The 27,043-nt window shown below is 53.3% G+C and overlaps 12 protein-coding genes across 12 annotated transcripts; 7 read left to right on the top strand and 5 right to left on the bottom strand.

Moving 5' to 3' along the window:
- Positions 1–276: 276 nt before the first annotated feature.
- BU26DRAFT_414431 (P-loop containing nucleoside triphosphate hydrolase protein) lies at positions 277–2,314 on the top strand (the record flags this gene model as incomplete). Its single annotated transcript, XM_033823071.1, has 4 exons — positions 277–1,086; positions 1,139–1,696; positions 1,756–1,804; positions 1,860–2,314. The coding sequence occupies 4 exons, from the start codon at positions 277–279 to the stop codon at positions 2,312–2,314; spliced, it is 1,872 nt and encodes a 623-aa protein (XP_033690956.1).
- A 621-nt stretch (positions 2,315–2,935) lies between these two features.
- On the top strand, positions 2,936–4,211 carry BU26DRAFT_512883 (uncharacterized protein). The gene has a single exon (XM_033827495.1). The coding sequence runs from the start codon at positions 3,172–3,174 to the stop codon at positions 4,135–4,137; it is 966 nt and encodes a 321-aa protein (XP_033690955.1). The 5' UTR covers positions 2,936–3,171; the 3' UTR covers positions 4,138–4,211.
- Positions 4,212–4,809: 598 nt separating this feature from the next.
- Positions 4,810–6,389, top strand: BU26DRAFT_512882 (uncharacterized protein). Its single transcript, XM_033827494.1, has 2 exons — positions 4,810–5,221; positions 5,311–6,389. Exons 1-2 carry the CDS (start codon positions 4,851–4,853, stop codon positions 6,260–6,262), a joined length of 1,323 nt encoding a protein of 440 aa, XP_033690954.1. The 5' UTR covers positions 4,810–4,850; the 3' UTR covers positions 6,263–6,389.
- A 227-nt stretch (positions 6,390–6,616) lies between these two features.
- On the bottom strand, positions 6,617–7,123 carry BU26DRAFT_536332 (uncharacterized protein; the record flags this gene model as incomplete). The annotated part of the gene is made up of 2 exons (XM_033831339.1): positions 6,942–7,123; positions 6,617–6,769 (listed from the first exon to the last, which is right to left on the bottom strand). The coding sequence occupies exons 1-2, from the start codon at positions 7,101–7,103 to the stop codon at positions 6,617–6,619; spliced, it is 315 nt and encodes a 104-aa protein (XP_033690953.1). The 5' UTR covers positions 7,104–7,123.
- A 440-nt stretch (positions 7,124–7,563) lies between these two features.
- Positions 7,564–10,072, top strand: BU26DRAFT_512880 (uncharacterized protein). The gene is made up of 2 exons (XM_033827493.1): positions 7,564–9,633; positions 9,693–10,072. The coding sequence occupies exons 1-2, from the start codon at positions 7,792–7,794 to the stop codon at positions 9,921–9,923; spliced, it is 2,073 nt and encodes a 690-aa protein (XP_033690952.1). The 5' UTR covers positions 7,564–7,791; the 3' UTR covers positions 9,924–10,072.
- A 566-nt stretch (positions 10,073–10,638) lies between these two features.
- BU26DRAFT_12249 (uncharacterized protein) lies at positions 10,639–12,829 on the bottom strand. Its single transcript, XM_033819543.1, has 4 exons — positions 12,486–12,829; positions 12,138–12,437; positions 11,702–12,082; positions 10,639–11,648 (listed from the first exon to the last, which is right to left on the bottom strand). The coding sequence occupies exons 1-4, from the start codon at positions 12,586–12,588 to the stop codon at positions 10,777–10,779; spliced, it is 1,656 nt and encodes a 551-aa protein (XP_033690951.1). The 5' UTR covers positions 12,589–12,829; the 3' UTR covers positions 10,639–10,776.
- A 1,500-nt stretch (positions 12,830–14,329) lies between these two features.
- BU26DRAFT_557429 (uncharacterized protein) lies at positions 14,330–16,114 on the top strand (the record flags this gene model as incomplete). Its single annotated transcript, XM_033832456.1, has 6 exons — positions 14,330–14,953; positions 15,016–15,259; positions 15,306–15,719; positions 15,787–15,906; positions 15,963–16,018; positions 16,076–16,114. The coding sequence occupies 6 exons, from the start codon at positions 14,330–14,332 to the stop codon at positions 16,112–16,114; spliced, it is 1,497 nt and encodes a 498-aa protein (XP_033690950.1).
- A 246-nt stretch (positions 16,115–16,360) lies between these two features.
- On the bottom strand, positions 16,361–16,927 carry BU26DRAFT_557428 (uncharacterized protein; the record flags this gene model as incomplete). Its single annotated transcript, XM_033832455.1, has 1 exon — positions 16,361–16,927. The coding sequence occupies one exon, from the start codon at positions 16,925–16,927 to the stop codon at positions 16,361–16,363; it is 567 nt and encodes a 188-aa protein (XP_033690949.1).
- A 769-nt stretch (positions 16,928–17,696) lies between these two features.
- On the top strand, positions 17,697–19,277 carry BU26DRAFT_526550 (FAD-binding domain-containing protein; the record flags this gene model as incomplete). Its single annotated transcript, XM_033830710.1, has 1 exon — positions 17,697–19,277. The coding sequence occupies one exon, from the start codon at positions 17,697–17,699 to the stop codon at positions 19,275–19,277; it is 1,581 nt and encodes a 526-aa protein (XP_033690948.1).
- Positions 19,278–21,479: 2,202 nt separating this feature from the next.
- Positions 21,480–22,614, top strand: BU26DRAFT_498691 (uncharacterized protein; the record flags this gene model as incomplete). Its single annotated transcript, XM_033826354.1, has 4 exons — positions 21,480–21,651; positions 21,749–21,799; positions 21,929–22,096; positions 22,157–22,614. The coding sequence occupies 4 exons, from the start codon at positions 21,480–21,482 to the stop codon at positions 22,612–22,614; spliced, it is 849 nt and encodes a 282-aa protein (XP_033690947.1).
- Positions 22,615–24,421, bottom strand: BU26DRAFT_598757 (putative zinc-binding alcohol dehydrogenase). Its single transcript, XM_033835048.1, has 3 exons — positions 23,838–24,421; positions 23,154–23,765; positions 22,615–23,083 (listed from the first exon to the last, which is right to left on the bottom strand). The coding sequence occupies exons 1-3, from the start codon at positions 24,006–24,008 to the stop codon at positions 22,781–22,783; spliced, it is 1,086 nt and encodes a 361-aa protein (XP_033690946.1). The 5' UTR covers positions 24,009–24,421; the 3' UTR covers positions 22,615–22,780.
- A 294-nt stretch (positions 24,422–24,715) lies between these two features.
- On the bottom strand, positions 24,716–25,242 carry BU26DRAFT_12224 (uncharacterized protein). Its single transcript, XM_033819539.1, has one exon. The coding sequence runs from the start codon at positions 25,099–25,101 to the stop codon at positions 24,820–24,822; it is 282 nt and encodes a 93-aa protein (XP_033690945.1). The 5' UTR covers positions 25,102–25,242; the 3' UTR covers positions 24,716–24,819.
- Positions 25,243–27,043: the final 1,801 nt, after the last annotated feature.

Here is a 27,043-nt window from a genome sequence, read left to right as displayed (position 1 = left end):
CAGCCAGTCCAATCCCCAGCCAAAGATGACGAGCAGTCCACCACCGAAGACGAAGCAAAGGGAAACAAAGCTGAACAGCAGTCTGCCCCTAAAGACGAAGCAGAGGGAAACAAAAATGAGCAGCAGTCCGTCCCTAAAGACGAAGCAGAGGAAAGCAAAGATGAGGTAGCAAAAGAAAACAAGGACGAGACTGTAAAGGAAAGCAAGAAAGAGCCTGCGATGAAATGCGAAGTGCAGGAACGCGAGGCTCGGTACAACTTGAAAGGCGTGCGAACGATGAAAGTCGTCGAACGCAAAGAAGAGCCTGCATCTGCCGAAAGCAACGAATCTGTGCACGCCATTGTTTCCTACAAGTGGTACGACCGCGGCGGCGAAACCGAAGTCTCATACCTCGAGATCTACTCTCAGTACATTTTGGAGGCGCTGCGAACCGTGATCGAGTCGTACCCCGGCAACAATTTCGATGCATGCCCAGTGTACCTGTACGCTCCTTACCGTCCTTTGTTCCATTATCGAAAGGAATTGAAGGAGTACGTTGAAGCACATGAGAATCAAGAGGCTAAACTGCACTTGCTTCTACTACTGCAATACTTCAACAAGGAGCTTGAGCAATCCATCAAGACGCATACGGCGCAGGTGGAGTCTACTCCAGCGGAGCCGTCGCTGCCATACAGGGAACTGTGGATGATATTTCCAGTAGGTGTTCTCATTGTCTCGGGTGCTGGCGATGACATGCAAGTGTCAGAGTGCACGGACCTGGAGTATGTCGAAGGTGGACTCTTTGGCGGACCTCCGCAGCTGAAAGTCTGGGGGAAGGCCCTGACGCACGATGGCACCAGTTCGGGCTACATTCAATACTGCTATAAACAGTCGCAGTATGAAGGACTGAAAGAGATCAAGAAGCTGTCTGTCCTTCCGCTGAAGTTTCACCCTCGGAAGGACCAAATACGGGAAAAGTTGATCGCGCGTGGAAAGAAGTTTTGGAGCCTGACGGGGATGCACTACCGCTACTATAAGGGGTTGACGACCGCCCTTGGTCATGAAATCGACCGGAGAGAAGATGATTATCCTACTGAAGACATGATGGTAAGAGATTGCAAGCTCTGGCATTCATGATAAAGATTAACCATATCCGCAGATCGACTCGCGAATCATAGTCGATGCGAAAATGTTCGGCGTCGTGAAGGCGCCAAACCGCATCCGAATTTTCGAGAAACATAAATCACCCTCCTCGTTTGGGGATGAGAAAGCCGACCTGACGGATGACGATTATCTCGTGTGCGATAGACGGGTGCCGGGCTTCTCGTTGTTTGACAAAAGATGGTGTTGGTTCTACGTGGACCTGATTGACGAGATCAAGTTCGACGCAGACGCTTTCGACAGCTTACACATTCCTCCCGACAGAAAGCATTTGGTACGAGCCTTGGTTCAAGACTACGTCTCATCGGACGACGACTTCGACGACTTGATCCAAGGAAAGGGGAAAGGGCTAGTATTCGTCCTTCATGGCGTCCCCGGTGTGGGCAAAACGTATACAGCGGAAGCTGTCGCGGATGACATCCAGCGGCCACTCTATATCCTCAACTCAGGTGAACTTGGCGATACTCCCCAGACGGTCGAAACCAACCTAGTTGCCGCACTCAAGCTCTCGACTGCCTGGAAGGCCATCGTCCTCATCGACGAGGCAGACGTGTTTGTTCGTATTCACCCGCAACTATATGACTTTGCATCGCGAAGCCAGTCTAACTTCAGCAGCTCGAACAACGAACGTCGCAAGACCTGACCCGCAACTGTCTCGTATCATGTAAGTACTATGAGCCCTCCTCGTCCCTGATGAAGCTGACGCAAGACCCCTGCAGTATTTCTCCGACATCTGGAGTACTATAAGGGTGTAATGTTCCTCACAACCAACCGTATCAGTTCCTTCGACCTAGCCTTCAAATCGCGCATCCACCTCGCCTTGAAATACCAAGACCTCGACCAATCCCAGAAGGAAAGCCTATGGGACCAATTCCTCAAGCGTACAAAGAATATCGACGAGACTTACTGGACGGAGGAACTGATCAAGGAAGTATCTACCGCTCGGTTGAACGGGCGGCAGATCAAGAATGCAGTGAGAACAAGCAATACTTTGGCGAGGTCGAAAGCGACGAAGCTTACTATGGAGCATGTGGGCGTTGTACTGAATGCCATGAACGAGTTCGAGGACGATTTGAACGATGAGACGCAGGATCCCTTCCTGGGAACCAGCCCTACGGCGCTGAGAAGGTTGTCGATGTTAGGAAGGGCGTATAGCTTTCCGGAGAAGGAATGAGAGGAGGAGCAATCAATATGCCTGGAAGTCGGGACGGCGGTGTACGACGACGCGCTACAGTTTCATGATCCTGGTGTGTATTAGTGATGTAGGCATAGTTGGCTGAAGGCCTCCACGCTGGAGTATACAAAGTCTAGAAAGGCGTCGTGAGGCAATGTGGAGATACACAGTCGACAAGCCAACGAGTTGGCTGAGTGACTTTAGCCTAGCTCAGCGATACTAGCGTCAATCTTCTGTGCACCAATCATCCGCTAGCGCTAATAACGCCCGTGACTGTAGAACGCAAGGTAGACCTCTCCTAACCATCTCATAGGGGAGTCTAAAGCGGCTAAGCTTCGATCTAAGATCTTACGGTCCAGGCCATCCTTGCAAGACCGCCGATCCTTTTATTCACGCCTTGCGGAGAGCAAGGCGGATCTAAGTTACTCCCACTGCGGTTGTGTTCTTTGACTTCGCGATTTCGGGACGCATCGTTCGACTATGGCGTTGCGTAGTGGCGAACGGGTGAGGCGAAACGTCTGCAATCGATGGTTTTTAGGGGTTCTGCTCGATTGGGTATCTTCGCTTCGCGAACGGTGGGTGGGCGCTTAACCACGTCTTCGCCCCCCAGCCTCCTCGACCCTTCAGCTTTCCTCCTTTCCATCTATTCGCAGCCCAGTCTACGTCTGCATGCTACTGTCCAGCAATGCAGTTGTAACGAGAACAGGCAGCACACTCAAAGTGCATGGGTTGAGCGACGCAGCTCCTCTCCTCGCTCCTTGTTGCCTCGACGCTAGCCCTAAACGGGTAGGCTGCCTAGCGACAGGACATATATCCGCCACTCTTCCATCCCATCGCATATATAACCAAAAGACAAAATGTCGACGACTCAGGCGTCATTCTACGCCTCCCCTTCCTCTATCTCGCATCGCCCTTCTTCTTCCCCTCCACCAGCACCAAGAATGGAAGAATACTCCCAACACCCAACACCCGCCCAACAAGAAGCGCAAGCCATCCTCTCCCACCTCCTCACCAAACTACAAGACCCAGCCTCAAAGTACCACACACGGTATGCCAAATGGACAACCCGCCACCCTAAGCTCGAAGAATTCTGCTTCCGCTGCGTGCGGCCCTCAGTCTGGACCTTCCTCTCCGCGGCCCCAACCTGGCCCGCCCTCAAAGCCATCGGCGGCGACATAAAATTCCCCGGCCGCGCCATCTACTTCGACGGCGTGCTCGGCCTGGACAAGCGCCCGCGCGTCTACATCGGGCAATCGACCAACACGCGCCTCCGCATCGGGCAGCACTTCAACTTTCGCTACCGGCGCGACAATCCGAGCTTGCACTACCATGCGCTGCAGCACTCGTCGTACAATGTTTTCGGCGTGTTGTGCGCGCTGCCGAGCCCGGGGATGGGGAATCATACACTGCCCGGGATGGATTGTCCGGATTTGCTGCTCAATGTGCTGGAGATGTGGATGTGTCTTGTTTTCCGGAGTCTGCCGGATGAGACGCTGGGGGAGTGGTTACCGAATGGGGTGAAGATAGAGGGCGGGTTCGGCGGGCTGAATATTGCGGCTCCGGTGGATCATGGGGAGAAGGAGAGGGAGTGGGTGGACTTGAGTGACTCGGACGACCCATTGGTGCGGGAGTATTTGGCAGCTGGAGATAGTGTTGAGAAGAAGAGCAAGGAGGTAGGGTATCAAGAGAGAAGGAGAAGGGTTGGGGATGGGGAGCTCCTTGTGCATGTAACTCCTGGAGCGCTGCTTGTACTTGGGGCTACGTTATTTGTTGGGGTTTGGATGTTGAACCGGAGTGCTCGTGCAAGGCCGCGGTGGAGGTGAGCTGCAACGGGATGAGGAGAACGGCGCATGATGGTTTTGATGGTGATTCATTTTGAGTATATCAAGTTCTCCAGCATGCAAAGTAGGAAAACGCTGCATGTAAGTGACCGTGTCAAGGTTGTTGAAAGTCTCCAAGTTCGGATGTGTAGCCGAGGTGCAGATCCCTCGGATACGCTAACCACAACCGTCCACTATGCCCAGTAGTCCTCACCTCCATCCAGTAACAAGCCCGCAACCGGTTTATGCATTCAATATAATATCTGGAATATCCCGCTCAGCGCATGCCAATATGTGCCCGCGCAATTCGCTGTTTATCCTAACCTTGTAGGTCGGGCTGCCCTATTCCATGCTCGTAGTGACGACTACTTTCCCCCGCACCACCTTGGGAATACACCGATCGTGCGTTTTGCTCTTTCTAGCTGGGCTGGCCGAGGTAAACGGCATGGATAGAGTATGCTAGCTTACACGCGCTGGAGGTTTGTGATGCAATTGGCCTCTTAGAGAGCTGCTCAGGACGGATTGAGGTATATAGCCGATCGAACATGATCTCGCGCGAACTATTGACTACACCCCTGATCAACGCGCATCTGCAGGGTAATTCCCCGACGTCAACGTCCACAGTGGTCATGTGTATATAATAGTAACAACATGCCCACAGCATTCAGAATTGAGAAGACACGGCTTTCGTACAACCATCTTGCAATCCCCCAAAAATGCTTCCTCTCCTCTGGACCACCTTCCTTCTCCCCTCCTCCGCCCTTGCAGCACCCACCCCATCCGGCACCTTCGACATCCTCTCCTTCAACGTCGCCGGGCTCCCCGCCATCCTCAACTCCAACGACGTCCCTGGTGACAAAACGACTAATACCGCATCCATCGGCCAGAAGTTCGCATCCTACAACTTCTCCCTCATCCACGTACAAGAGGACTTTAATTACCATGCTACGCTGTACGCGAATGACAACCATCCGTATCGTACGGCGACGAGCGGTGGCGTACCGTTTGGCGATGGGTTGAATACGTTGAGTAATTTCGATTGGGTGGATTTCGAGAGGACGAAGTGGGGCGTGTGTAGTGATGCTAGGTATGTGGTATTCCCTATTCTCTCATAAGGGAAGAACTTTTCGAGATGCGATGGGAGACTCGAAGCTGATTCCTCTGGTACTTCCTCAGTTCTGCGGATTGTCTCACTCCAAAAGGATTTACCTTCATGCGCGTCAGAGTCAGCGAGGGGGTCTGGATCGACGCCTACAACCTGCATGCGGATGCCGGCATCGAAGCAGAAGACATCACGGCGCGCGCTGCCAACCTGCGCCAAGTATCTTCACACATAAGCACCTACAGCGCCGGAAACCCCGTGCTTGTCTTCGGCGACACAAACTCGCGCTACACGCGCGTCGGCGACATCCCGACCGTCTTCAGCACCGACAACGGCATGACCGACGTCTGGGTGCAGCTCGTCAAGTCCGGGACTCCTCCTGCTTCAGGCAGTGCTGCTCTAGTCTGCGACAATCCATCCAATACCACGGAATGCGAGATCGTGGATAAGGTGTGGTATCGCGGGAGTCCAGCGCTGCAGCTGAACGCGACGAGTTTCGAGTATGCGGGGAAGATGTTTTTGCAGGCGAATGGCAGTGTGTTGAGTGATCACGATCCGGTGCTTGTGGATTTCTCGTGGACGTTGGGAAAGAGCTTGCGGGTTTCGGATCCGTATGGTGGACCGCATGGAGATTTTTACAACGATCTCTCTGCGTTGGCGGATATCTCCTCGCCGAAAGCTGCGTCGATAACGCTCCGGGGCGGGAATCGCCTCGACACGGTGTCTCTTACTCTGTCTTCAGGCGAGACGTTCACGCACGGTGGAACGGGTGGCACGGCTACGACACTAACGCTGACCGAAGGAGAGCGCTTGGTGAGCGCAACGATCTGCCAAGGAAAATATAACGACCAAACGAGAGTCTTTTATATGGAAGTTGTGAGCAGTGCTGGGAGGACTGTCAGCGCGGGAACGAGGACGAGTGACTGTGTGGGGAGGTCTGCGGAGCAAGGATGGGGCATTGTCGGGTTTGGTGGACGGAGCGGAGATGAGGTTGATCGTGTAGGGTTTGTGTATGGAAAGGTATAAGAATGGCGGGGTTGAAAGTAGATTTCCGTGATAACTGAGGGTTTCTTTCGAACTTGTAGCGCATCTCGGACCGCATGTGATGAGCTGCTGTCACCGTGCGTCCAAACTAATACGCTTTGGAATCCGACCAGTGGCACCGCTCCGCCCCGGTGAATGAAGAGCCTAAAAACTCCGTGCCTATGCAAATGCGCCAACCTGCCCGTGACCCTCGTGAAGTCATGAGTCATGCATATCCAGTAGTCGATGGGTCTTGATATGGCGCGATTTCGTGCCTCCATATCCAAAGGCCCCAGATGCGCTACTATGCAGAGGATATCCAACCTCGACGATAGCCAAGAAATTTTTTCGACGCCCTTAATTATAGTTCCTCGCTTCGGTCGCTGCGTCCGCTTCGCGCTGTGCCCGGTTCTCGTGGGCTGCTTCTTGCAGCGTCTGGTTTCGCGTCTGCTTCTTCTGCGCTTCGAGCTTCTTCGCTAGGTCTCCCGTCGCCGTTCTGTTCGCTCGCGCCTGAAGATCCATCCGTCAGCTATCATGCTCTTCTGTCGCCTTCGCATCCAGACTGTGGTGGTCATAGGCCTAACCACCCCCTCTTCTGCTGCCTGCGCGACTCCGCACTACGCACCTCTGCTGCTGCCGCTGCCGCTGAGCGAGGATCATCAGCGCCTCCGCGACCTCCTACGGTTCTGCCCGGCCCTGTTATCTTGGGCTTCGACGCTGAACTGCCCTCATTTGTCGCTCGCGCTGGGACGGAAGCCTTCGTGGCGGGCGTCGGAGCCGAGCTCAGCGTCCGTCCTGGACCCTGAAAGTTGTCTTTCGACTGCTTCCCACAGAGGTTACCCATCTGGAATGGCGGTGGGGTGTGTGCGATGAAGAGGGCTGGTTTTAAGGTTGGAGCGGCGAATGGGCGAAGAGCGGAGGTGACGGGTCGCCGGGAGAGGCATCAGATATCAGCCTCGCGGAGGTGGGGGATCGCTGCGCACGGAGGCCTGCCGTTTGCCGGGCTGAGGTGGCGCCAAGGGCCCGGTTCTTTGAGCGCGGGCTCAGGTGGCATCGCGAGCAGACGCGGAAGCCATCAAGTGACGACCGCATTGCTCATATTAGTAGAGTAGAGCGCATCTAGGCATGTTGACACCCGATGCGACAATCGTGGAAGGAAACCGGGAGCAAATCAGGGCTGCGCGTGACGCGATGCCCTCCAGGGCTCGTGAAACAGTGGGCCAATGACAACAATGAGATATGTCGCTTAGTCATGGCGAACTATCGCATTCAAGCAGCCCTCACTCCGCCCTCCAACACTTCGCTCTTGTGCGCCGGTACCGTGTCCTGGCGCATTACCGATGCTGTTCAGTCCTGCAATACCTCTCAGTGAATGTTGCGACGCGGTTACCCCTCACCCTGTCTTTTTTCCGCGCCTACCCCGCTGAGCGCATTGCATCACAGGTGAAGACATGGTGAGTACCCTGATGGCCCAGCAGTATGACCTCGAATGTCGATATCCTTTCGGCTCTCTACTCTCCGCAGCCGCCAAAATGGCTTACAGCCTCCCAGACAACGACCGCGACTCGGCTTTCGGCGACGACGATTTCTTCTGGGCCGATCCCATGTTCACCTCACTGTCCGCGCCGCTAGCAGGTTCGAAGCGCGACGCGGATCAGGTTACACCATCTGATGCCCAATCTGGGGCTCCGGAGAGGGCCGCGCAGAAGGAGCACCGAGCTGAGCACATCGATCCACAGGTTCTCACTTGCCGCACTTGTGAGGATGCGGCCTGCCACGAGACAGGGTCTGATTCGCGGCCGTCGAAACGCAGAGCTTCGGCCCTCAAGGTGGGCGAATACCACAATGTGGCCGGTGAGCAAGGCAGCTCCAAACCGAACACGGGCCAGCAGTTCCCGGACACCTGTTTCGAGCAGTTTTGCCAAGGGTGCGATTGGGATGCCCTGTGTACCTCCCCTTGCCCACTGCCCTGTCCCGGCGAGACTCAGTGCTCCCCGGAGGACGCCTGCTGGGACCCTCATTGTGACGAAGGGGAGTGCGCGGATCTCTGTGTTGACCCAGAGTGTACCAAGACGTCAGACACAGACGATTCGTGCTTCTGCCAAAAGTGCGAAGCGCAACCTTGCCCCTTGGGTGATCCAAACAGCGAGTGCCACATCGCTCACTCTGGCCCAACGGCGGCGGGAACCATCTTCTGCTACGACAACGCGCCTTGTCACTTTCAAGAAGGACAGCATGGATACCATCCCACCTTGTCGGCGTACGAATCGTATCCGTGCTTCTCTCAGTCTCATGGAGCATCCGCCCACTGCCCTTCTACCACCCAGGCATCGAGCGCCCCTACGCCTGTCTTATCGCCCGGCAACTACACTTCTTTGGAGAGTGCCTTCAGCAGTCACCCGTCTCCGGCGCCGGGATGGAGAAATGCATCTCCGTGTTTCCTGAACATTGCTTCGGAGCATTGTCACATCGACAACTCGTGCTGCCACGGAGACTCACGAGCTTGTGGAGATTGTCCGACCGCTCCACAGGAGCATCTTGATCTTTGGAATGCATCCATGGCTTCCGGAAATGGTCTTGCGGGTAGTTTCATGAACTTTGGCCTACAGCAGAGCCAGGATTCCCGGACTCTTTCGATGGCTTCTTCCGGCACCAACGCAACCATCCTCGACAGTAATCTGCACAACCCTATGCTCGGGTTCAACGACTTCTCCTGGATGCTCCCCGAGTCACACTACTCAAGTGCCTTTCAATCATCGGTGCCGGAGAATTCCAAATTGGACTTTCTTGCCTCGGCGATCCAAGACGATATCCTCAAAACTCCGGCTGCTCGAACCAATACACCGCACTTAGACGCAAGCTCGGGCTTCGGCAATTCTACGACAGCCCGCACACCCGCAGACCCCTCGCAAAGCAGCGTCTGTAAGTGGCAGCATAGCCCCGGGGTGCTCTGCCTTGCCGTCTTCGGCTGTGCCGAAGACCTTCACAAGCACGTTAAGTCTGCTCATGTGGACAACTGCACGCGCTGTTTCTGTCAATGGGACGGCTGCGATGCCTCTTCCAAAGACTTCAAACAGCGTTCTAAACTGTCTCGTCACCTGCTCGGCCACGCCGGCTATCGCCCTTACGCTTGCAGTTTCGAAGGTTGTGGCAAGACTTTCGCTACCAATCAAGCAAAAGACAACCATGAACGGACACATACTGGCGACCGTCCGTATGTGTGCGACCGCTGCGGCTATACAACGACGACGCATACCCAACTGCAGACGCACATATCGGCGCTGCACGAAGGGAAGAAGCCACACAAATGCCGCTTCTGCGATTTTTCCTGCGCCGACAGTTCGAATCTCAGCAAGCACGAGCGGACGCATCAGGTGAGTCAACTTTCCCAATCTGCAATCCTATTTAGAGTAAATGCTGACTCAGGTCGCAGACGCTTCGTCCTTACCGCTGCCCACATCCCAACTGCACCTTCAAACCGGACTGCCGCTGGGAGAACCTAAAACGCCATCTCCGCCGCTCTGGTCATTGTTCGCAGCTACTTGTCGAGGGCAGCGATGAGTATAAAGCCTATCGCGAGAGCGTGAGGCGTGAGATTGACGAGTGGCATAAGAGGAATGAGGACGGCTCGACGAGGATCACGAGGAGGAAACGGGGCGGTTGATCATTCGGACCATTTTTATCTCCTATGCTCCAGGAAGTTTTGGAGACGGTTCTGGAAGGGAATTAGAAAAGGGCAAGAGAGGCGACGGTAATGATTATGGATGCCCTGGACGACCTTTGATGAGGCCTGCGACGGGGACATGGATGGCGTGCACCACTACGCCACATATATGACGATACCCTTCCTTATGATAGCTATAGTAGGGCTAGCAGTATGTAGCTTCATGTAGCTTCAAATTCAGAAATCTTATTAGACGCGATGCTTTGGCCCTCCTGCCCGGCGCATTATATAAGCTAAACCACATTTGCACTAGGGTGCCGCTAGCTTAAACCGGTCTCCCGCCGAAGCTCCTCATGCATCGCGCTTTCCACCCACGCCGTCATCCCGCCTTTGCGCGGCTCAGACTTCAGCCTTGCTCCTCCACAGAGCGACGCCAGCATCTCCTATTTACTGCTGCGGACAGGCTACAGTAAGCAATTTCCGTTATCGCTCTCCTTCAGGTGCAACTCTCCCTGCATATGCTCCCTCGTTTCTAACTAATAGAATTAGTCCTATAGGCTTTTCTTCTAAATTCTAATCTTAGTTTTCTTTTGACGAAGCTACAGCGATATTTTCCCCGCTGCTGGTTGACGGATGAACTGGGATTTTAGTGTATGTAGCGTAAGATGTAGTGCTCTTGCACCTGCGGTCCATTGTAGTCGAAGGAATATGAATCTTTCGTTAACATCCTATGTGAAATCATTTCCAGTCATAACTCGAGACGTCTTGATAGCACTGTCACATTTTTGCCCTTGATGAGCTCTTGAGCTTGCGTCATGAACAGGGAGAAACGCCCAGACCCTTATTAGTACGGCTAAATCTTCCGCATCTCTTCAGCCGATTTACCATACTCTGCACAGTGAGCTATGCAAATATCAAGGAGTTCCTTGTTCCGCTGCTGCTTCTCCTCAAAGTCATCATCAGGGGCAATCCAGCCGTCGGCATCGGTACCCAGATATTCCCGGGCAAGCTCATAGATCTTGTGGTGGTCCCGGTATTCTTGAAATTCCTGCTGATACTTTTCAATCTCATCCTCGCTGAAATTGCATGGACAGTCGCCGGAAAATCCAGCTTCATTCCATACGTCGGCTATTGCAATCAGGCAAACACGAAGAGGTACAATACCCTCTTCCCACGCTTCTCCGCAACGGAGGAAGAGTTGTCGGAAAAGGGGAGGAAGACGTATAGATTTGAAGACATTCTTGTTCTTGAAACCGCTGGCAGCCTCGTAAGCCTTGCCCATCATTGTTTGTTTGTGTTTGAACCTGACAATCGCTTGATCGTCGTCGTCCATTTCGTCGATGTTCTCCGGGAGCGTTGGTATCTCGGACCCAAGCTCGTAGTCCTCGCCAATGCTTATAAATTCGGGGAAGCGAACTTGGTAAAACAAAGGCGAGACCACGATAGATTGCCAATCAATAAGCGAGACGATTTGGGTAGGCTCTTCATCAGAAACGTAGATGTTTCCCAAGTGTAGGTCGGTATGCCATAAGGTCGGCCACGGCAAGCGTCCGGGAAGAGTCTTCGCGTCCATCTTAAAAAAGACCTCTTTAGCCATTTTCAAGACGGCAAGTTGTTCCTCAGTAGAGCCTCGTGGTGGCCCGTAGGGCACAACTTTGAGATTCTGTTCGATACGTGCGATCTCTCGTTCGGCAAGCGCAACGCCAAAAGCAGGTAGAGTGGGCCCTAATAACGTATAATTATTAGTTAGGAAAAGGAGTTGGCCCAGTATTACTCACATGGCCCTCGGTCAAAGCGGGCCTGTACAGATTCCGCTTCGTCCTTGCCGAACCATGACCGCTCGCAAGACGGCCCGATGCAAAAATGGCCAGAAGGGTCCATCTCGGGCGCTAGAGGTTTGTACTTGTCGCCGGCCCCCATTGACTCACGGAGGTAGAGACTTCCATTCGCGGGGAAAGCAATCGCCGCGAGATCAGCTTCAACCTTGCATAGGTTTTTGATGAATTCAAAATGACTCAAATCTTCCATCTCTCCCCATTTCTTGACCAGTTGGCAGCCGACAGCCTTCTCCATTATGATGTATTCGGCACCGACCGGGTTCGAAGAGTCGGCGTTCCATGCCAGGACTTTGGGGACCGGAACTGTGGTGTGGTCATGCACTATTGGCGCATTAATCAGTCACAAGTTTTCCGTTCTAAAACACGGAGGACGTACAGTATTGCAGAACGGCTGCTTCAGATGCTGTTAGGTACTTAGGGGGCCCAGCAATAGAGAAGGGGAGTTTAGCAACGACCTCCGTTCCATCTTCTTTGCTCATGAGTAATGCCTTGCTGAAGCCGCCTTCCATTTTCTCAATTGTGCGGATAGGCGATTTGCTACTGCCGGCAGAGGCGGCTACAGCGCAGAGCTGGTCCAAGTCGAATTTCAGATATCTTTGGTCGCATAATTCCTTCTCCCTGACCAAGAAGCGTCCATTCGTATATTTGAAAAGCTCCTCGCGACTAATTCTCTCGCCTATAACAGCTTAATTAATAATTCGAATAGGTAACGGGTGGTTCTTACCCCGGCAGAGTATTGAAAGAGTTCTAGATGACCTGGAGGATATCACATGCTTGCCCCTCCAGAATTTCATGCTGATAGATGTAATAGAAAACAACAATGGCATACTAGGCGCTCGCTGAGAATGAGTCTCTGAAACGCTGTTTGCTCGTAAGAAGGGTGATCGACATACCCGATGCTATGGATCCTTGGGCACAGGCCTCAGTCTTTGGTTGAAGGTGTACACGCGTGTCAGGCTCCTATTGGAATGGCAAGCCGAGCTAGAGAAGAGAGAATGTGGTAGCAAAACAAGTTTAAGTACAGAGGACCTCGCTTCGGTGCATGTGCAACGCGCTCAGGTTGCCAGAGTCGGTGACGTGGGCTGTAGTATCGATACTTTCAGAACCTGCGGCACAGCATCGGCGCATGTAAAGGCGACCGAGAGCGAGGTCTTGAAGAGATTGGCGGAAGATACGGATGTAGACGGCGTGAACCAACGGCGTGACACTTTTAGGTTGTTAATCAGCTGGAGCTAAGCGATGGGGGGATACTTGATGCACGCCGAGACAAGATTGCGGCGAAGGAAGAAGAGGCGAGGTGGGATTTGTTTTATGGAAGCACCGGGTGACGTAAGCAAGGCGCTTGGACCCTAATAAAGGCTGCTGCCTTCGACGCGCCGATTACCAGCTTGTAAACGCTTTGTCCCCGCAATAGTGTGAGAGTTCACTTACGGAAATTTATTCTGCGGTGTCGATACCAGTAGCCCCCCCTCGGAATCTCTCGGGATAACATCGGCTAATGTGTCAGCGGCATAGTTGTTCGCTGGCCCAGGACTGCGCCACCGTTCCGGAACCAGCTGAGAAGACAATATGGCTTGCTTCTCGCTGCAGGAAAACAAGTGGCTGGACCCTTTGAGTCCATCCCGACTTTCCGTTTCCGGCTTTGTTTTCCCCTCTCTGATCTTGCTTTTGTGTGATGCATTATCAGCTGCAGCTGCGACAATGCCTGACACCCCAATGAGCTTCAATACCAAACCATAAGATGCAGAGCACTTCAACGAATCACCAGTAGCAGCAAAGATACCATCGTGGTATGGCTACCATGGTGCTGAATTGTCCTCGATTAAAATTCAGCTTGTTGCTCTTTTCGCGAACTAGGCTGCCCTGTCTCTACAATGGTCTGTAGCCTTAAGAGTCTCTTGAGACATTTATTTCTTTGATGCTAAGAGAAACATGTAATTCATCTACTTGAACCCGTCACGCAACGCATGACGACGGTACCAGTGGAGTGGTCAGTGATTTGCAATGGAATCAGAGCGGCGGAATTATGCTTCAGGTAAGCAGGCCAGCACCAATCAAGAAATCGCAATGCCCTGCGTAACATCAGCTTCGTATTCACGGAAGCTATTTCTCGTAGCCTTTCGACGTTTCGAGTTATAACAGCCGATCAACATGGCCCCTGGTCCTACTTGCTGCGCTGGATAACAATTGATTGGACGACGTGTCCGACAAAATCCTCGTCGGGATATTGTGCGATATGCGGGAGAGTCTATTTGGTTTATGCTTCGGCGAGACTCTGGTGAACATCCAATGATCCCCCACCTCCGTGTCGCACTTTCAATGATGGCATCGCCGATCTAGGCTTCGCCTACCAGAGATTGCATGTTGCTTCACCGGGATTACAGCACTGCTGCAATGCTGCCCGATAACCGCCATGTCCTGCAAAAGTGTTCCGATACAATCAATTGTCAGAGAAGTTGCACATTGCCAAACTGTGGGGTGCGTACTCTGCTGGATGAGTGAGGGGAATTGCTTGACTCTACTCTGCTCTGCAATTTGACCTGAGTGCGGAACCCAACAACCGTAAAGATGACGATCTTTGACGAAGCACGCAGAGGCACCTTGATAGTGGCCGGGTTGACTGACAACGAACTTGATTCAAACGACCCCACCACCGGCTGGACACTGCTTGCAACCGCTGTGGTGTCTGGATTTCCGAACCTAGTCGAGCAGCTCCTTAAGCAAGGTGCAAAGGCGACCCTACAATGCAAGAATGGCGAGACGCCACTCCTTCTTGCGGCTTGGAAGACGACGAGGGAGCGTGCGCTGATCTTGCAGAAGATTCTTCGCCCCCTCAAGGGAGACATTAACGAGATTGACAAGACGTGCAAGCTCGCAGAGTACAACACGCCACTGATGTGCGCGATTGAGAACCTGGATGTGGATTCTGTACGGCTGCTGGCGAGGGCTGGAGCAAGGTTGCATATCAAGAATGAGGATGGTTTCAATGCGGTTCAGGTTGCACAGAATACTGGGAAGCGCTCAGTGCAAAACGCGCTGAAGCCGCAGGAAGAGCAAACGAATCTCATGCGCCTTGCGTCCGGTGTCATAACACTCATGCGTCATGTTGTTTCGTGGGTCAACGACAAATTTCAGGGCGCCATGAGCAAGATATTTGGCTTCAAGGGAGAGCGCGATGAGAGCACTGAAAAGGTACTGATTTGCGTGAACATACAGTTCAACACAACGTTCGAGATGCGCTGATAATGAAGCAGACTTTGAAGCAGAGACAGTCCGGCCCGGGGGAGCCCACCCCCCAAGAATTCGTCAAACTCGTCGACGCCTATGTCCAAGAAAAACCTATGCTAAACAGCTTTTTCAAGGACAACAAGAAGTTCATCCAAGACATAGTGAAGAAGGCAGTGGACCTTGCTAAAGACACCAGCTCAGACCTAGGAAGCGAGGAAGTCCTTCCCAAGACTGTTCAAGTGACCATGCATCAGCAGGTCATCTACTGCGGTAAGCCAGCCCGGTTCTCCATTTTGATGTCACTGACAAGCAGAAGACGATAGCGGCTCCATGGTCGACGAGGAGGGCGCGGCGGAAGGCCGATGGCCAAGCCAGCGGAGCCTAGCCCTTCGTATTGCGAGGACCACAACCCGGATCCTCCCTGACGGCGAGGGCGTCGCCCTCCGCTTCATCAACCATCAAACCGATGAGTCCTCCACCCTGCGCCTCGAAGACATCGGCCGAGTGCTCAACTCAATTCCTGCGCGAGGCGGTACGTATATTGGTAGGAAGCTGCGAGAGCGCATCCTCCAGCCCATGGTATATGAACCGCTTACGAAGGGCACGCTGAAGCGGCCGTTGCTTGTATCCATTCTTACCGATGGTGCCCCGTCAAAAAAGGACGAAGAGCTGGTGAATGTGATTGTCCAGTGTGGAAATACATTGGAAGATTACCGACGTCCGAGAGACGGTATGCTTCCAGTTTCCTTAAATTGCGTGGTGTTGGTGGTGTTCGGTTTGCTGAGTATGTTTTGCAGGTGTCAAGTTCTTGATTGGCCAAATTGGGTCATCGGACGAAGCCAAGGCTTTTTTGAGCAAACTCGAAAACGCACGCAAACAAAACCCGGCGCTTGCTAGCGTATTGCATATTTTTGCCGGTAAGTACTCTTTTGGAGCTGTGTCTAACAAAACAGCAGTACTGACAACCAGACAGGCAGGTTAGATGAGGTATTTCAATCGTTGCATGATGAGCGAAAGCTGGACCGATGGGTGAGTACTTCTTCTCCACTGGTGGTTGGTTTTGCAGGATTAATGAATTTCTTGCAGCTTATTGAGACGTTGTTCGAGCCCCTAAAGCTGGGTTAGAGTGTTCAGTTCAGATGAAGGGGTAGTCATGCTCTTGGCTTCCTTTTCGGCTTAACGCAGTAATCTCTCAGGCGGAAGCCAAGTTTCTAAGTGCCACTCGAAGCCCAACACTAAAAACCCCGACTCTAGGTTTCTGAGGAATTTCTATCGTTATCCACGCTGTAAAGTACAGCTTCCCACCTGCCACCGGCCGCCTTTGGGCTCATCGCCAACAACTTCTCTACATACATGTTGAAGCATCTCTGCCTAGCCAGACCCATGGCCTAAACTTATCTTCCAAAGCTTTCCCTTCAACACCTCCACCTTTTCCCCAACTTCCTGCTCCCCTCGCACAACCTTCGCAAGCAACTTCTCCACATTGACCACCATTTCATCCGCCGTATCCAAATCTCCCTCCTCAGCCACCGCCTTCGCCTTCTCCACCAGCTTCCTCACTTTCTCCGCAGTCGCCTCCAAACTCCGCGCCTCCTTCACCATTCCTTCAACTTCGGTCTTCACCCCCTCCGCCGCCCGAATAGTTGCCCCCGACATCACCGTTCTATTCTGGTTCACTTCCGCGGCAGCCAGCTGCATGGCCTGCCACTCCAGCCCTTTAGCTTCGCGGATGTGCTCACCCGCTTTCTCAGCAGCCGCTACCGCGCGGCGGAGTGCGTCATCTGCACCCTCAGTCGCACGAGCAACACCGCTCCGGTATTTGGCCACAATTTCCCAGACCGCTAGCACCAAAAGGAGCATCGCGGCGCGGGTGACGGGAAAGAGTAACACAACGGGGATCGCGCGGGGAAGCCAGGTAGGAAGGTTCTTTTTGCTCATGGAGATGATGGAGGAGGATACTTCGGTGTAGGCATAGTAGCCAAGGCCGGTGAGGGTGCGGGAAGGGGTGGTCAGGGTTAAGGATAGCAGGGCGAGGAGGACGAGGGGGAGTGTGCTGAGGGAGAGGATGGAGAGGTAGGAGAGCCAGGAGCGGAGGTAGAAGGTCAGCCAGAGGCCGGCGACGATGAAACCGCCTGTACGGCTTTGTAAGTGCGGGGTATAATGGGGATGTGAGTGGGTGGTGACGGACTCTTGTGCTCTTCTAGGAGAGCAGTGAGCTTTTCTGGCTTGAGGTATTCGAGGGCGTTGTTGATGATGGCGTCCGTGTTGAGGTTGAGTTAAAAAAAGTTGCTAGAAGTCCGCTGTTCCTCTGCGGTGGCCATGGTACAATTTTGGTTTTCAACGATGTTTGATATGAGGTGTTGGGAGTTTAGTATTTTCACAGTATTCAAGGTGGCGGAACGCTGGGTGTAAGAACCCACAACGGGACTTCGGGGACAACGGGGAGGGACCAATTTCCTGCAAGCCGGAATGCACCTATATGCACGAGCAAGCCACCAGCTTCCCGGCAGTGTCGGTTGGGCAGACACGCATACCCTATTCTGGGGTGGAAGGCTGTGGCGTGGTCAGCATGCGGGGTCCTTCACACGAGGTATGTCGTAGAAAGTATGGCTTATACATATGCTCCACGAGAAGCGTGTGTTGGCTGCTAGCAGAAGGACGAAACACCTTCTTGAACTTTCGTGACTCTCTGGCGTCATACGCTGCCATGACTGAAATGCAGGAGGCTATCCAAGCCTTCAACCGCCAAAATATCTCCGTCCTGGTGCCCGGCGAGGCTGAGTACCGACATGCCATCGCAACAGCCAATCTTCTTTTCCGCTTCTCACGCCCCGAATGTGTCGTCCAGCCCGAAACCCCCGCCCAAGTCCAAACCATCATCAGAGAAGCAATAGCTGGAAAGCTCAAAATCACGATTAAGTGCAATGGACACTCGTACGCCGGCCACTCGACCGCCTTCAGCGGCATCTCTCTCGACCTACGCCGGATGAAGAACGCTGTGCTTGAGCTCGATAGTAATTCCGTACCCAAGACGGTCACCATGGGTGCCGGCTGCCAATGGGGTGACGTCTACGAGAAACTTATCATAGGCCGCCACGACGGCTACATCATCAACGGCGGTCGCTGTCCTACCGTCGGCGTGAGTGGCTTCATCCTGGGCGCCGGTCTCGGCCCCTTCACGCGCAGCTTCGGCATGGGGGCCGATACCCTCGCCGAGGCGACGATAGTTACTGCCAACGACGGCATCGTCACCGTCCGCAAAACCGACCCGCCCGGCTCGTGGGAACGCCGTCTCTTCTGGGCCCTGCAGGGCGCCGGTGGTGGCAACTTTGGCGTTGTCGTGCAGATGAAACTCAGCGTCCAGAAACTCCGCAACCTGCGAGGCATGGTGGTCGCGGGGCGGTACCAATGGTTCCCCCCATCCGGCTTTACCGACGACGTCGTCGCCACCATGAACGCCTTCTATCGTACCCCATGGCCGCAGGAGCTCACCATCGATACGACCTGGATCTGCGACTTGCGGCAGGCCTCGAACCAGGGCGGCGTGCGCTTCAACGTGTCCTTCGACGGCAACAAGGTCGAGTACGATCGCCTCATCACCACGCACATCGCCCATCCAGGCCTGCAGACTCAACTCAAACGGCGCGTTCTCGCAGAGGAGTCGAGCCGTTTCCTCTACGAGACGCTCGTTGCCCAGTGGCTGGAAGAAGCCGAGCGCGCGTACCCCTCCAACAAAACGTACGAGCTCTACAGCTCCTTCATCTTCACCAAGGCGTCTGATTTTGAGAAGATAACCGCTGTGATCTGCGAGCGTATGAAGTTCTTCCGCGAAAAGTTCAACGGCGAACAGGTCAACTTCCTCGTTACGTGGATCCACGCCGGCGGGAAGGCCTCGGAGTTCCAAAGCACAGAGACCGCCTACTTCTGGCGCGACGCGCTCTTCCATGCCTATGTGACAGTCGAATGGGTCGACAAGTGGATGGAGCTGGATATGCGGCTCTTCTTGGCGAGTGTCAAGAAGCAGCTCCGTTCGCTGTCGCTGAACGAGAAGGCGGCGTTTATGAATTTTCCTGACAGGGATTTTCCGACAAAGTTACATGAGGAACGGTATTTTGGGGGAAATAAGGATGAGTTGAGAAAGGTGAAGCAGAGGTGGGACCCAAATAACGTTTTCAAATGGGTCCATGGGGTGAGGAGGCCGGGCGATCCCGAAGAGGATGATACGGCTGAGGAGTATGCGGAGCGGACGGATAAGTTTGCTAGTGAGCAGTGGGCGGGTATGTTTTGATCTTACTCCCTAGATTATTAGTCTGATTAGTCCAGATCAATGGAAGTATTACCAGACGGATGATCTAGAGGCAGATCTAAACGATTTGGAGGAATGTCTGGGCGTAGAGTCTGATTGAGGCTTGCGTCACTTGTCCCGACATTTACAATCGGCTACACTATTGACTCAAGCGAATCATCAAGCTCGAAACAATGTATATGGAGCAAGCAATGCGTTGGAAACCCAGGGTCTGAACGGATATATAACGCAAGATGAAGACACCTGACGGAATCTACCAGAGATGGTACCGATTATAGAAGATGTAACTTCGCCAGACGCCGAAAGCGCAATGCATATGCTAAAGTAAGGTAAAAAGCTATGAGAACGAAAAGAAAATGTACAGGGTTACCCTATTGGGGAGTTGCAAGCGCCTGATCAACTTGATGCTGCTGCTGCGGATCATGACTGGACGGGTTGGCGGGACATGAAGGAATGGCAAGGGGCCGACAAGGTCCTGGAGTAAAGGGTTGCAGAGGTCCGTGGCTATGCTGAAGAGAGTGTGGTGCGTGTCTGGAAGATAGAGAGTATTCCAGCCGGCCCTTACTGTTTTCTGCTACCAAAGTTAATGTGGATGTAGTTCTGGCGGCCGTTGCGACCGAGATGGTCGATGAGAACTTTCCTGCTGGCCAACCGCATAATACGGCGGTGACACTAAATGACTTTCTGCACTGATATCAGCTATTGAGCCCACCAGAATGATTGGTGCAGTTACGTGTTGTGCACGGCCGCCATGAGCAGCTTCCGAAGCCGCGCTTTCCAGTGACGAGTTTGACGACCACCACATTCAAACTGTCGGTCACATTCTTTCCACGAGTGGCAGAGCTTTTCATCTTGAGCGGAAAGATAATCGCAGTCCGAGGAAGCATACTCGCAGTACAAAAACGAACAATCGCAGTACGAAGACGCATCGGTCTCGGTGACTTCATCGCGCTGCGTTGAAGGATGATTCACGTGTTCTGTCAAATCATCCATTATGGGTATTAGAGAACTTCGCAGAGAAGGCTGCAGCAGGTAACAAAATGCTTGGATGAGAGTAAACTGTAAACATAAAGTCAGCCCTTGCACATACTATCCTTTCTCGAGCTGTCGCGAAGCTTTGGTCAAAGGTAAGAATCCAAGCCATCTAAAGAGAAGTCACTGCAAGCCTAGAAATAAGGACATTACGGCCATTTCAATGCAATGGAATGGTGGAAAATACTTACCAGGCTGGTGGCGGGGCGATCGCAGCAGGCCGTACCCTGCGGGACCAGGTTTATAGCATACACTACGGTTCCGCTCCACCCTAAATTAGGGGGAAGACGAAGGCCCCTATTTAGGTGACTCCTCCGGGCCTATTAGGGGTATAAGCTCTATTCTCTGATTGGCTAGAAGGGTAACTAGAGAGAGCCTTAAGAGACGGGGCTGACTAGGAGAGAGAGGAGGGGGGGGAACCCGCAGTGTGGGTGAATTGCGAGCTCTGGGGGCTCCCTACGCGGGGGAAGGAATAGCTAACTTACCCCTGAATATACTGGAGCTGAATACGTAGTGTTAGTAATAGCTGCGTACGCTAGGTAGTGAAAAGGAACCCTAGCAGTAAACACTAAGAATCTGTAATACGGAATAAATTCACGTAATCTTACTCCTACGGAGCAGTATACCCCCCTACTTAGGGCTCTTACCCCTAAAATAGGGGGTAAGAGAACCGTAGTGTATAAAATTTTTAAAGTTAATAAATCAAGTAATTAACGCCTTTAGATAACTAAGTAAGGCTTTATTAAAGGGGCTGTATTCTATAACAACCCGGTCCGGATTGCGAACTATGAAGGCAAACTTCTCTAGCCAGACGTCGACGACCATCATCCGGACATCCTGCTATCTATTGGCACTGGACACAGTGGAGCTGATACTGAGGGCTTCGTAGACCTCACCCAGACGGACCGGAGACGATTCCACAACAGAAACGTTCTGAAGAAACCACGACCGGAACAACGCAACCACCCTGCGCTATGGGCTTTCCCAGAAGTAAACCCCTGGCTTAATGTACTCTTCAAGCGCGTGGACAACCTCCTAGACTCGGAGGCTATATGGAAGGGCTTTCGACATGATGTCATCGGCAGCTCTGGACCCGTCCGAGCGCGTCGGTAAATGCGCTTCAATCCCCAAGTCAGATTCAAAACGCCCAAAATGGATGAAAAGAATCAGATCGACAAGCAATACGAGGATGTTAGCTCACGCCTAGAGGCACACCATATGCGAGACAAGGTTGTACGCATACCATATAGGCTTGTCGCGAGTTGCTTCTATTTCGAGAAGACGGGACCAGCTAGGGAAGTCGACGACCACTTCGTGGTACAAGGTGAGCCACAAAATGACCGAGATACATCCTCGCCAGAAAAGAGATCTACCTGACAGACCACATGACGCTGTGATCATATGCTAAGAAGATCTTGTAGGTACTATCTGCTGTCGATTTGCAAAAGGTTCCGACAACCTCCGCAGCCTCGGTCTGTACATGTAACGGCATCAATTGCAGTTGTTCCAACCTTACTTCCTCGTTCAAGAGGCCCAATATAGCGAAAGAAAGCAGCGCATCTTTATCGAGCGGGGGATAGTAAGGATGATGACTGAAACAGGCTGTTTCGACGTCGGTTCCATTGTTATACCAGTATCTCAGCAGACGGGGGTTGTGTCCATTGATCTTCACCTAACCAACGATAAGAGGAATCCGCACCCATTCAGCGGCTTCCCGATCAGTGGCTTCCCTCGTAGTCTGGCTGATGGCGAACCGCTGAAGAGAACCAGTAAGTATATGGTTCACCCACATTGTAGAACAAAGTTCACTGACATCTCTCTCATATCAGCCACGCCGGCTTACCCTCAATCCGAGACGGACCGCACCTCAATGGCTCAAAAGCGCGAATTTCTCCGTCGAAAACGTAGCGTGCGCCCACGCTTCTCCAACGACCGGCCTTTCAGCACCGTAAGCGCCGGCAGCAGCAGCAGTAGCAATAGCACCAATGATCCTTTTGAGTGCCCAGAGAACCCGAATGATGTAAGCCACTGGGTCCGACGCCGCTTCGAGGCGCGGCGTGCGCCGCCCAGACCAGTGCAACAGCTACCCGAAACGCAGGGCGTGTTCGAGCTTTATGGGTCGACGGTGCAGGACGTGGGTCTGAATGAGGATGAGGACGATGCCGCGTTGGCACAGGCGCTGGAGAGGAGCGAGAGAGAGGCGCTGCTGGGGCTTCAGAGGACGAATACTGGGACAGATGCAGATGAGCTGCAGAGAGTTATGATGTTGTCGCTTCTTGAGAAGTGAAGACTTGATTCCAGGAGTTTCGGATATGCTATGGATTGTGAAACAAAGTAACAGGACTGTCTTTTCTAGAGTTGAATTTCTGTCCTCTTATCCTCTACACACCAGTGGATCGAAGCAAATAATGGCCAAGTTGAATCTATTCGATATGAGAAGCGGGGTTGAAAGCCTACAGATGACCTTCGTTCACCAAGACGTATCGATACCTCGCTCTGCCATTTTCCATGTCGATGATGGCCTGGTTGGCGTCTTTCATTGGGCGCTCCTGAACCATTGGACGGATGTTCTTGTCCGCAGCCAGCTGGAGCATCTCTCGAATCTCCGCCGGGGATCCGATTACCGAGCCTCCTAGTTTCGTCCTCTGCATGATTAACCGAGGAGCAGGGACATGGAAAAGTCCGTCATCGGGATTGCCGACCTGAACGAGCGTCCCATCTCTTCGGAGAAGACCAAGGTAGTCGCCCAGGGGCGTCTAAATTTCGGAATTTCAGCAGCTGCCGCGGTGGTGTTTAAGGTTTCGTGGACACGAGGAAGTAACTTACCTTCGACGAAGATACCGTTGATATGATGATATCAAGAGATGCAGCATTCTTCTCCAGCCAAGAGGAATCACCCTCCGTTGCGATGTACGCATCAGCTCCCAGCTTGATCGCATCCGGAGCCTTCCCCGCCGACCGGGAGATAGCAACAACGCGCTCAGCGCCCAAGGCCTTCGCCCAAAGCACCGCGAAATGCCCCAGTCCACCCATCCCGAGCACGCCAACTCGCTTCCCTGGGCCGCACCCATAGTGCTTCAGCGGGGAGTATGTCGTGACGCCAGCACACAGCATAGGCGCCGCAGCGGCCGACGGAAGCGCCTCCGGAATCTTGACCACGAAATGCGACGGCGAGCGGTTGTACAGCGCGTACCCGCCATACGACTTGTCCCCGCTCACATGTGTTGCTGCATACGTGCTGACCAGATGCGGGCAATACTGCTCCAGGCCTGATGCGCACGCCTCGCATGCTTTGCCCAGGCGGCCGCGGCAAGAATCGCACTGGGCGCCGACGCCGACGCGGTCGCCGACCTTGATGCCGCCTTCTGCTTTGCTGCCGACGCGGACGGCGGTGCCGACGATCTCGTGGCCGACGCAGCATGGGTAGGGTGTTGGGCCCTTGGATCAACCGTCAGTCTACTGCTTTTGTCTTCGGTTTCTGCTATGGGGGTTGAGGCGGGATTGGCTTACCCAGCCACTCCTGAGAGTGTGGAGATCGGACCCGCAGATGCCGCAGTGCGTGATCTTGATATCGATGTCCGTCTCTTCCCACGCCTTGGGCTCGAATTCGCCCCAGACCATCTTGCCCTTATCTGCATCTTTGTCGAGGCCGAGCCAGCCTTCAAACTTGTAGTCTGCCATGGTGGACGACTTAACAGATCAGAGGGAACGGATGACTTAAGGTAGGCGAAGCACTTCAACTTCGGTGCGAAGAGCTGGAGATGTGAATAGCGAAGTAAGTAAGTAGCTCCAGAAAGCCCAGTCCTGCGTCCGCCAGCCTCAGATTTATACTCGCGGCCCCCGCTGGTCGGCATTTGCGGTGATAAAGGAAGTCGCCCAGGAAGCGCACAGAAGCCGCCGACGTCCACCCGCCACCGCAATCGCTCCATGTTTTGCAAAGGTTTTGGATAAAAAATGCGGCCCTTCGTGGATATCTAGCAGCGTACGAGACTGGCTCGGTCAAATTCGGCTTGATAGCACAGGACCCGCAACTAAGCCAGTTGCATGCCCGGAGTCTTTGAAGCGGATTAGAAACGGCGCTCCGAAGAAAATCGGATTTCCTTGGGTTTTGTTCACACGTCAAGGTCTTTGAGGTTTTTTTGTGGTACCTGATCCACTCCACTATAGAGCGGATCTGGTTAGCGCAATGCATGCGGCTTATGCCTTGCAGATACGCCACCAAGATAGCTTCCGCCGCTATTCCACCTCGGCCCGTTATGGTACATATACATGGTCCATCAGTCTGGTCGACTTCTTCGAGACATGCAAGCTGCTTATGGGTTGCAGATACGGGAATATTATTCTTCCGATGATTGAGTGAGTGCTACTCTGCATCATTGCACGGTAAGTATTAGGCGCCCTTATCAATCAGCTTTCCAAGGCTATATAACAAACGTTGATGCATCTATGATGTAGAAATGGAGGTCTGGAATCTTGACCGTTTCGCTCCAATCTACTGGCTTCGACGCAGCTGCCAACCATCCCCCTTTCCATTCCACCCCATCCCATCCCAGGGGCCGCTGAACGCCGCCTCCACGCCACGGTAGCCGAAACCATCCCCATGTGCCGAGGACCAAGGCGGCCACATGCAATCTATGCAGCAGCGCGAGGAAGCGAAGGCGACGCAAGACAGGGAGGGGTATATGGTGTGAATGAGGCGGATATCAAGGTAACGTGATGTGTTAGAGAATAGTGTGCCAAAGAAGGAAGCGCACGACACGACGTTACAAGCCATCAACCGTCGTGAGTTTAAACTTTCGAATACCTACCGCTCGGGCGAAGAAGGAAAAAGCGGATAGGATAGGATATACTGTACTGTACTGACGTCGGTGCATGCGTCGTGTTGTGTTGCAGAAGGCGTCGCCCCCAGCATCCCCTCCTCGACTAGTGAGTGCACCTACGCATTCCTCACCCAGTGAAGACAATCGCGCACGTCCAAGGAGATGCGCCACCACCGCATGGCACCCAATTATCCACCACCTCACCCACGCGCACACTTCAGATAGACATCACAACGTCCCAGCGCCGCTGTTCCGCCCAACCCCGCTCAGTTTTCCCCATGAACTCAAGCTGTTCGGTTTTAGAAGCGATTAGGAGTACAGTTTGCGACTTCCTGGAAGGATAAATAACGAACAGTATCAGATGGCGGCACGCTAACATAGCGGAGAGCTGTCAGTCGAAAAGCAGAGATGCTAATAGACTATCAGCCTTACGGGCCGCGGAGGCAAGAAGATAGTTCATACTAGTGGTAAAAGGGGTGATTTGCGCATTCGCCATATCATCAGCCAGGCCATGGCCGCTGAACGCCAAAAAGGGGGCGTCCAATATCCCCGCCTAGAAAAATCGATACAACACTAAACCAACACAGAACGCACAACTATTTCGCCGACACAACACCTACCTTACGACCATCAAGCGAACACCCACGCAGTCCAAAAACCGCCTACCTGCCCCCGAACAACTTCGCCAACGCATACACCTCCTATTCCACCTCCTACCTAATTACCGCCGGGGCGATCAAACGGGCCGAGATCACGTGGCCCCTACACGCACGCATAATAAACAACCCGAAAAGCCCACCCCCTATTTCCCAACCGGCCGGCCGGTCAGCCGTGCGTCTTGTCTATAATACGCGTCTTATTAAGCCCCCTCCTCGATTCTCGATTCTTCACCACCATCATCATCATCATCATCGCCATCTTCGACAAGTCTAATTCTATACATACACAGTATACCGGCAGAACATCGATCTGAAACGCTGCAGTAGCACCCACCCGGCCAGGCCTTTCCCCCACACACCCTCTCCCCCCCACCTGCACGCACGCAACCCTCAAAAATAAACTTCTCAAATACCAAAGTCACACAACACAACACCTACCCCCTCCCACCCAAAAAATCACCCTAAGCCGCGCGCGACACATCCCAGCCCAGCTCAAGACAAGCGGTACCAGGTACCAGCAGCACCGCACGGTCTGAAGTTTTGAAATACCTTTGCACGATTCCCCGCTCGCTCAACCACGGTTCGGGCTGCTGGATACTATGTTTCGCATAAAGCTGCGTGCGTTGCATGCGCGTTCGTGCGTTCGATAGGATTTGATTTGCGTGATTCACCCGCCTGGCGGTGGTACTAGGAGTACGAGATATTTCCAATACCCGCCTACACAGAAACGTTCGCGATCATGCCCGCTAGCCTAACAACGTCCCGCGTGTGTGCTTGCGCGGAAGCCCCTGCACCGTGTTTCTTTAGGAACATGTGGGGTGGGACAGACTCGAGATGCTGTTTGCAAACTATGAGCTGAGACCAGAATAGGGTTTGGTGACTGAACGCTTTTGTCGGCCGGCCAAGCGAACGTAGGGGTGTGGGAGTGAAGGGGCGCGCGAGCTCACTATCCAACCATATCCCATTGCTATCTATCCAATCGGCTGCCCCTCTCCAACACAACAGCTTCTCTGACAGAAGCAGCAAAAGCCAGGAACAGGAAACCTTTGCTGCTATCCAAAACCACAGCATCCACAAAGCTGGATATCTTAGAAATATCAAAGGTTAAGATTATGTCCCTTCTTCCTCCTCCCTCCTCAGCCTCGGTATGTACAAGTGCTTCGCTCCAAGCCACCTCCGCATATACTCTTCTTTTTCTGAAAACCGTGATTATATAGAAGGCCCGGTCATCCTCGCC

Source organism: Trematosphaeria pertusa, assembly GCF_010094035.1.
Source record: "Trematosphaeria pertusa strain CBS 122368 unplaced genomic scaffold BU26scaffold_1, whole genome shotgun sequence".
NCBI classification, from domain to species: Eukaryota; Fungi; Ascomycota; class Dothideomycetes; order Pleosporales; family Trematosphaeriaceae; genus Trematosphaeria; species Trematosphaeria pertusa.
This window is presented reverse-complemented; position numbering and strand designations above follow the sequence as displayed.

Bases quoted from the DNA above. Each gene is read 5' to 3' on its own strand.
- BU26DRAFT_512883 (XM_033827495.1), top strand. From the start codon at position 3,172: ATGTCGACGACTCAGGCGTCATTCTACGCCTCCCCTTCCTCTATCTCG.
- BU26DRAFT_512882 (XM_033827494.1), top strand. From the start codon at position 4,851: ATGCTTCCTCTCCTCTGGACCACCTTCCTTCTCCCCTCCTCCGCCCTT. The intron at 5,222-5,310 runs GTATGTGGTATT...GTACTTCCTCAG, and splicing joins GGCGTGTGTAGTGATGCTAG to TTCTGCGGATTGTCTCACTC.
- BU26DRAFT_512880 (XM_033827493.1), top strand. From the start codon at position 7,792: ATGGCTTACAGCCTCCCAGACAACGACCGCGACTCGGCTTTCGGCGAC. The intron at 9,634-9,692 runs GTGAGTCAACTT...CTCAGGTCGCAG, and splicing joins AGCACGAGCGGACGCATCAG to ACGCTTCGTCCTTACCGCTG.
- BU26DRAFT_12249 (XM_033819543.1), bottom strand. From the start codon at position 12,588: ATGCCATTGTTGTTTTCTATTACATCTATCAGCATGAAATTCTGGAGG. The intron at 12,438-12,485 runs GTAAGAACCACC...AAGCTGTTATAG, and splicing joins TCTTTCAATACTCTGCCGGG to GCGAGAGAATTAGTCGCGAG. The intron at 12,083-12,137 runs GTACGTCCTCCG...ATGCGCCAATAG, and splicing joins AGCAGCCGTTCTGCAATACT to TGCATGACCACACCACAGTT.
- BU26DRAFT_598757 (XM_033835048.1), bottom strand. From the start codon at position 24,008: ATGGCAGACTACAAGTTTGAAGGCTGGCTCGGCCTCGACAAAGATGCA. The intron at 23,766-23,837 runs GTAAGCCAATCC...GGTTGATCCAAG, and splicing joins ACACTCTCAGGAGTGGCTGG to GGCCCAACACCCTACCCATG. The intron at 23,084-23,153 runs GTAAGTTACTTC...TCCGAAATTTAG, and splicing joins CAACGGTATCTTCGTCGAAG to ACGCCCCTGGGCGACTACCT.
- BU26DRAFT_12224 (XM_033819539.1), bottom strand. From the start codon at position 25,101: ATGGCTTGTAACGTCGTGTCGTGCGCTTCCTTCTTTGGCACACTATTC.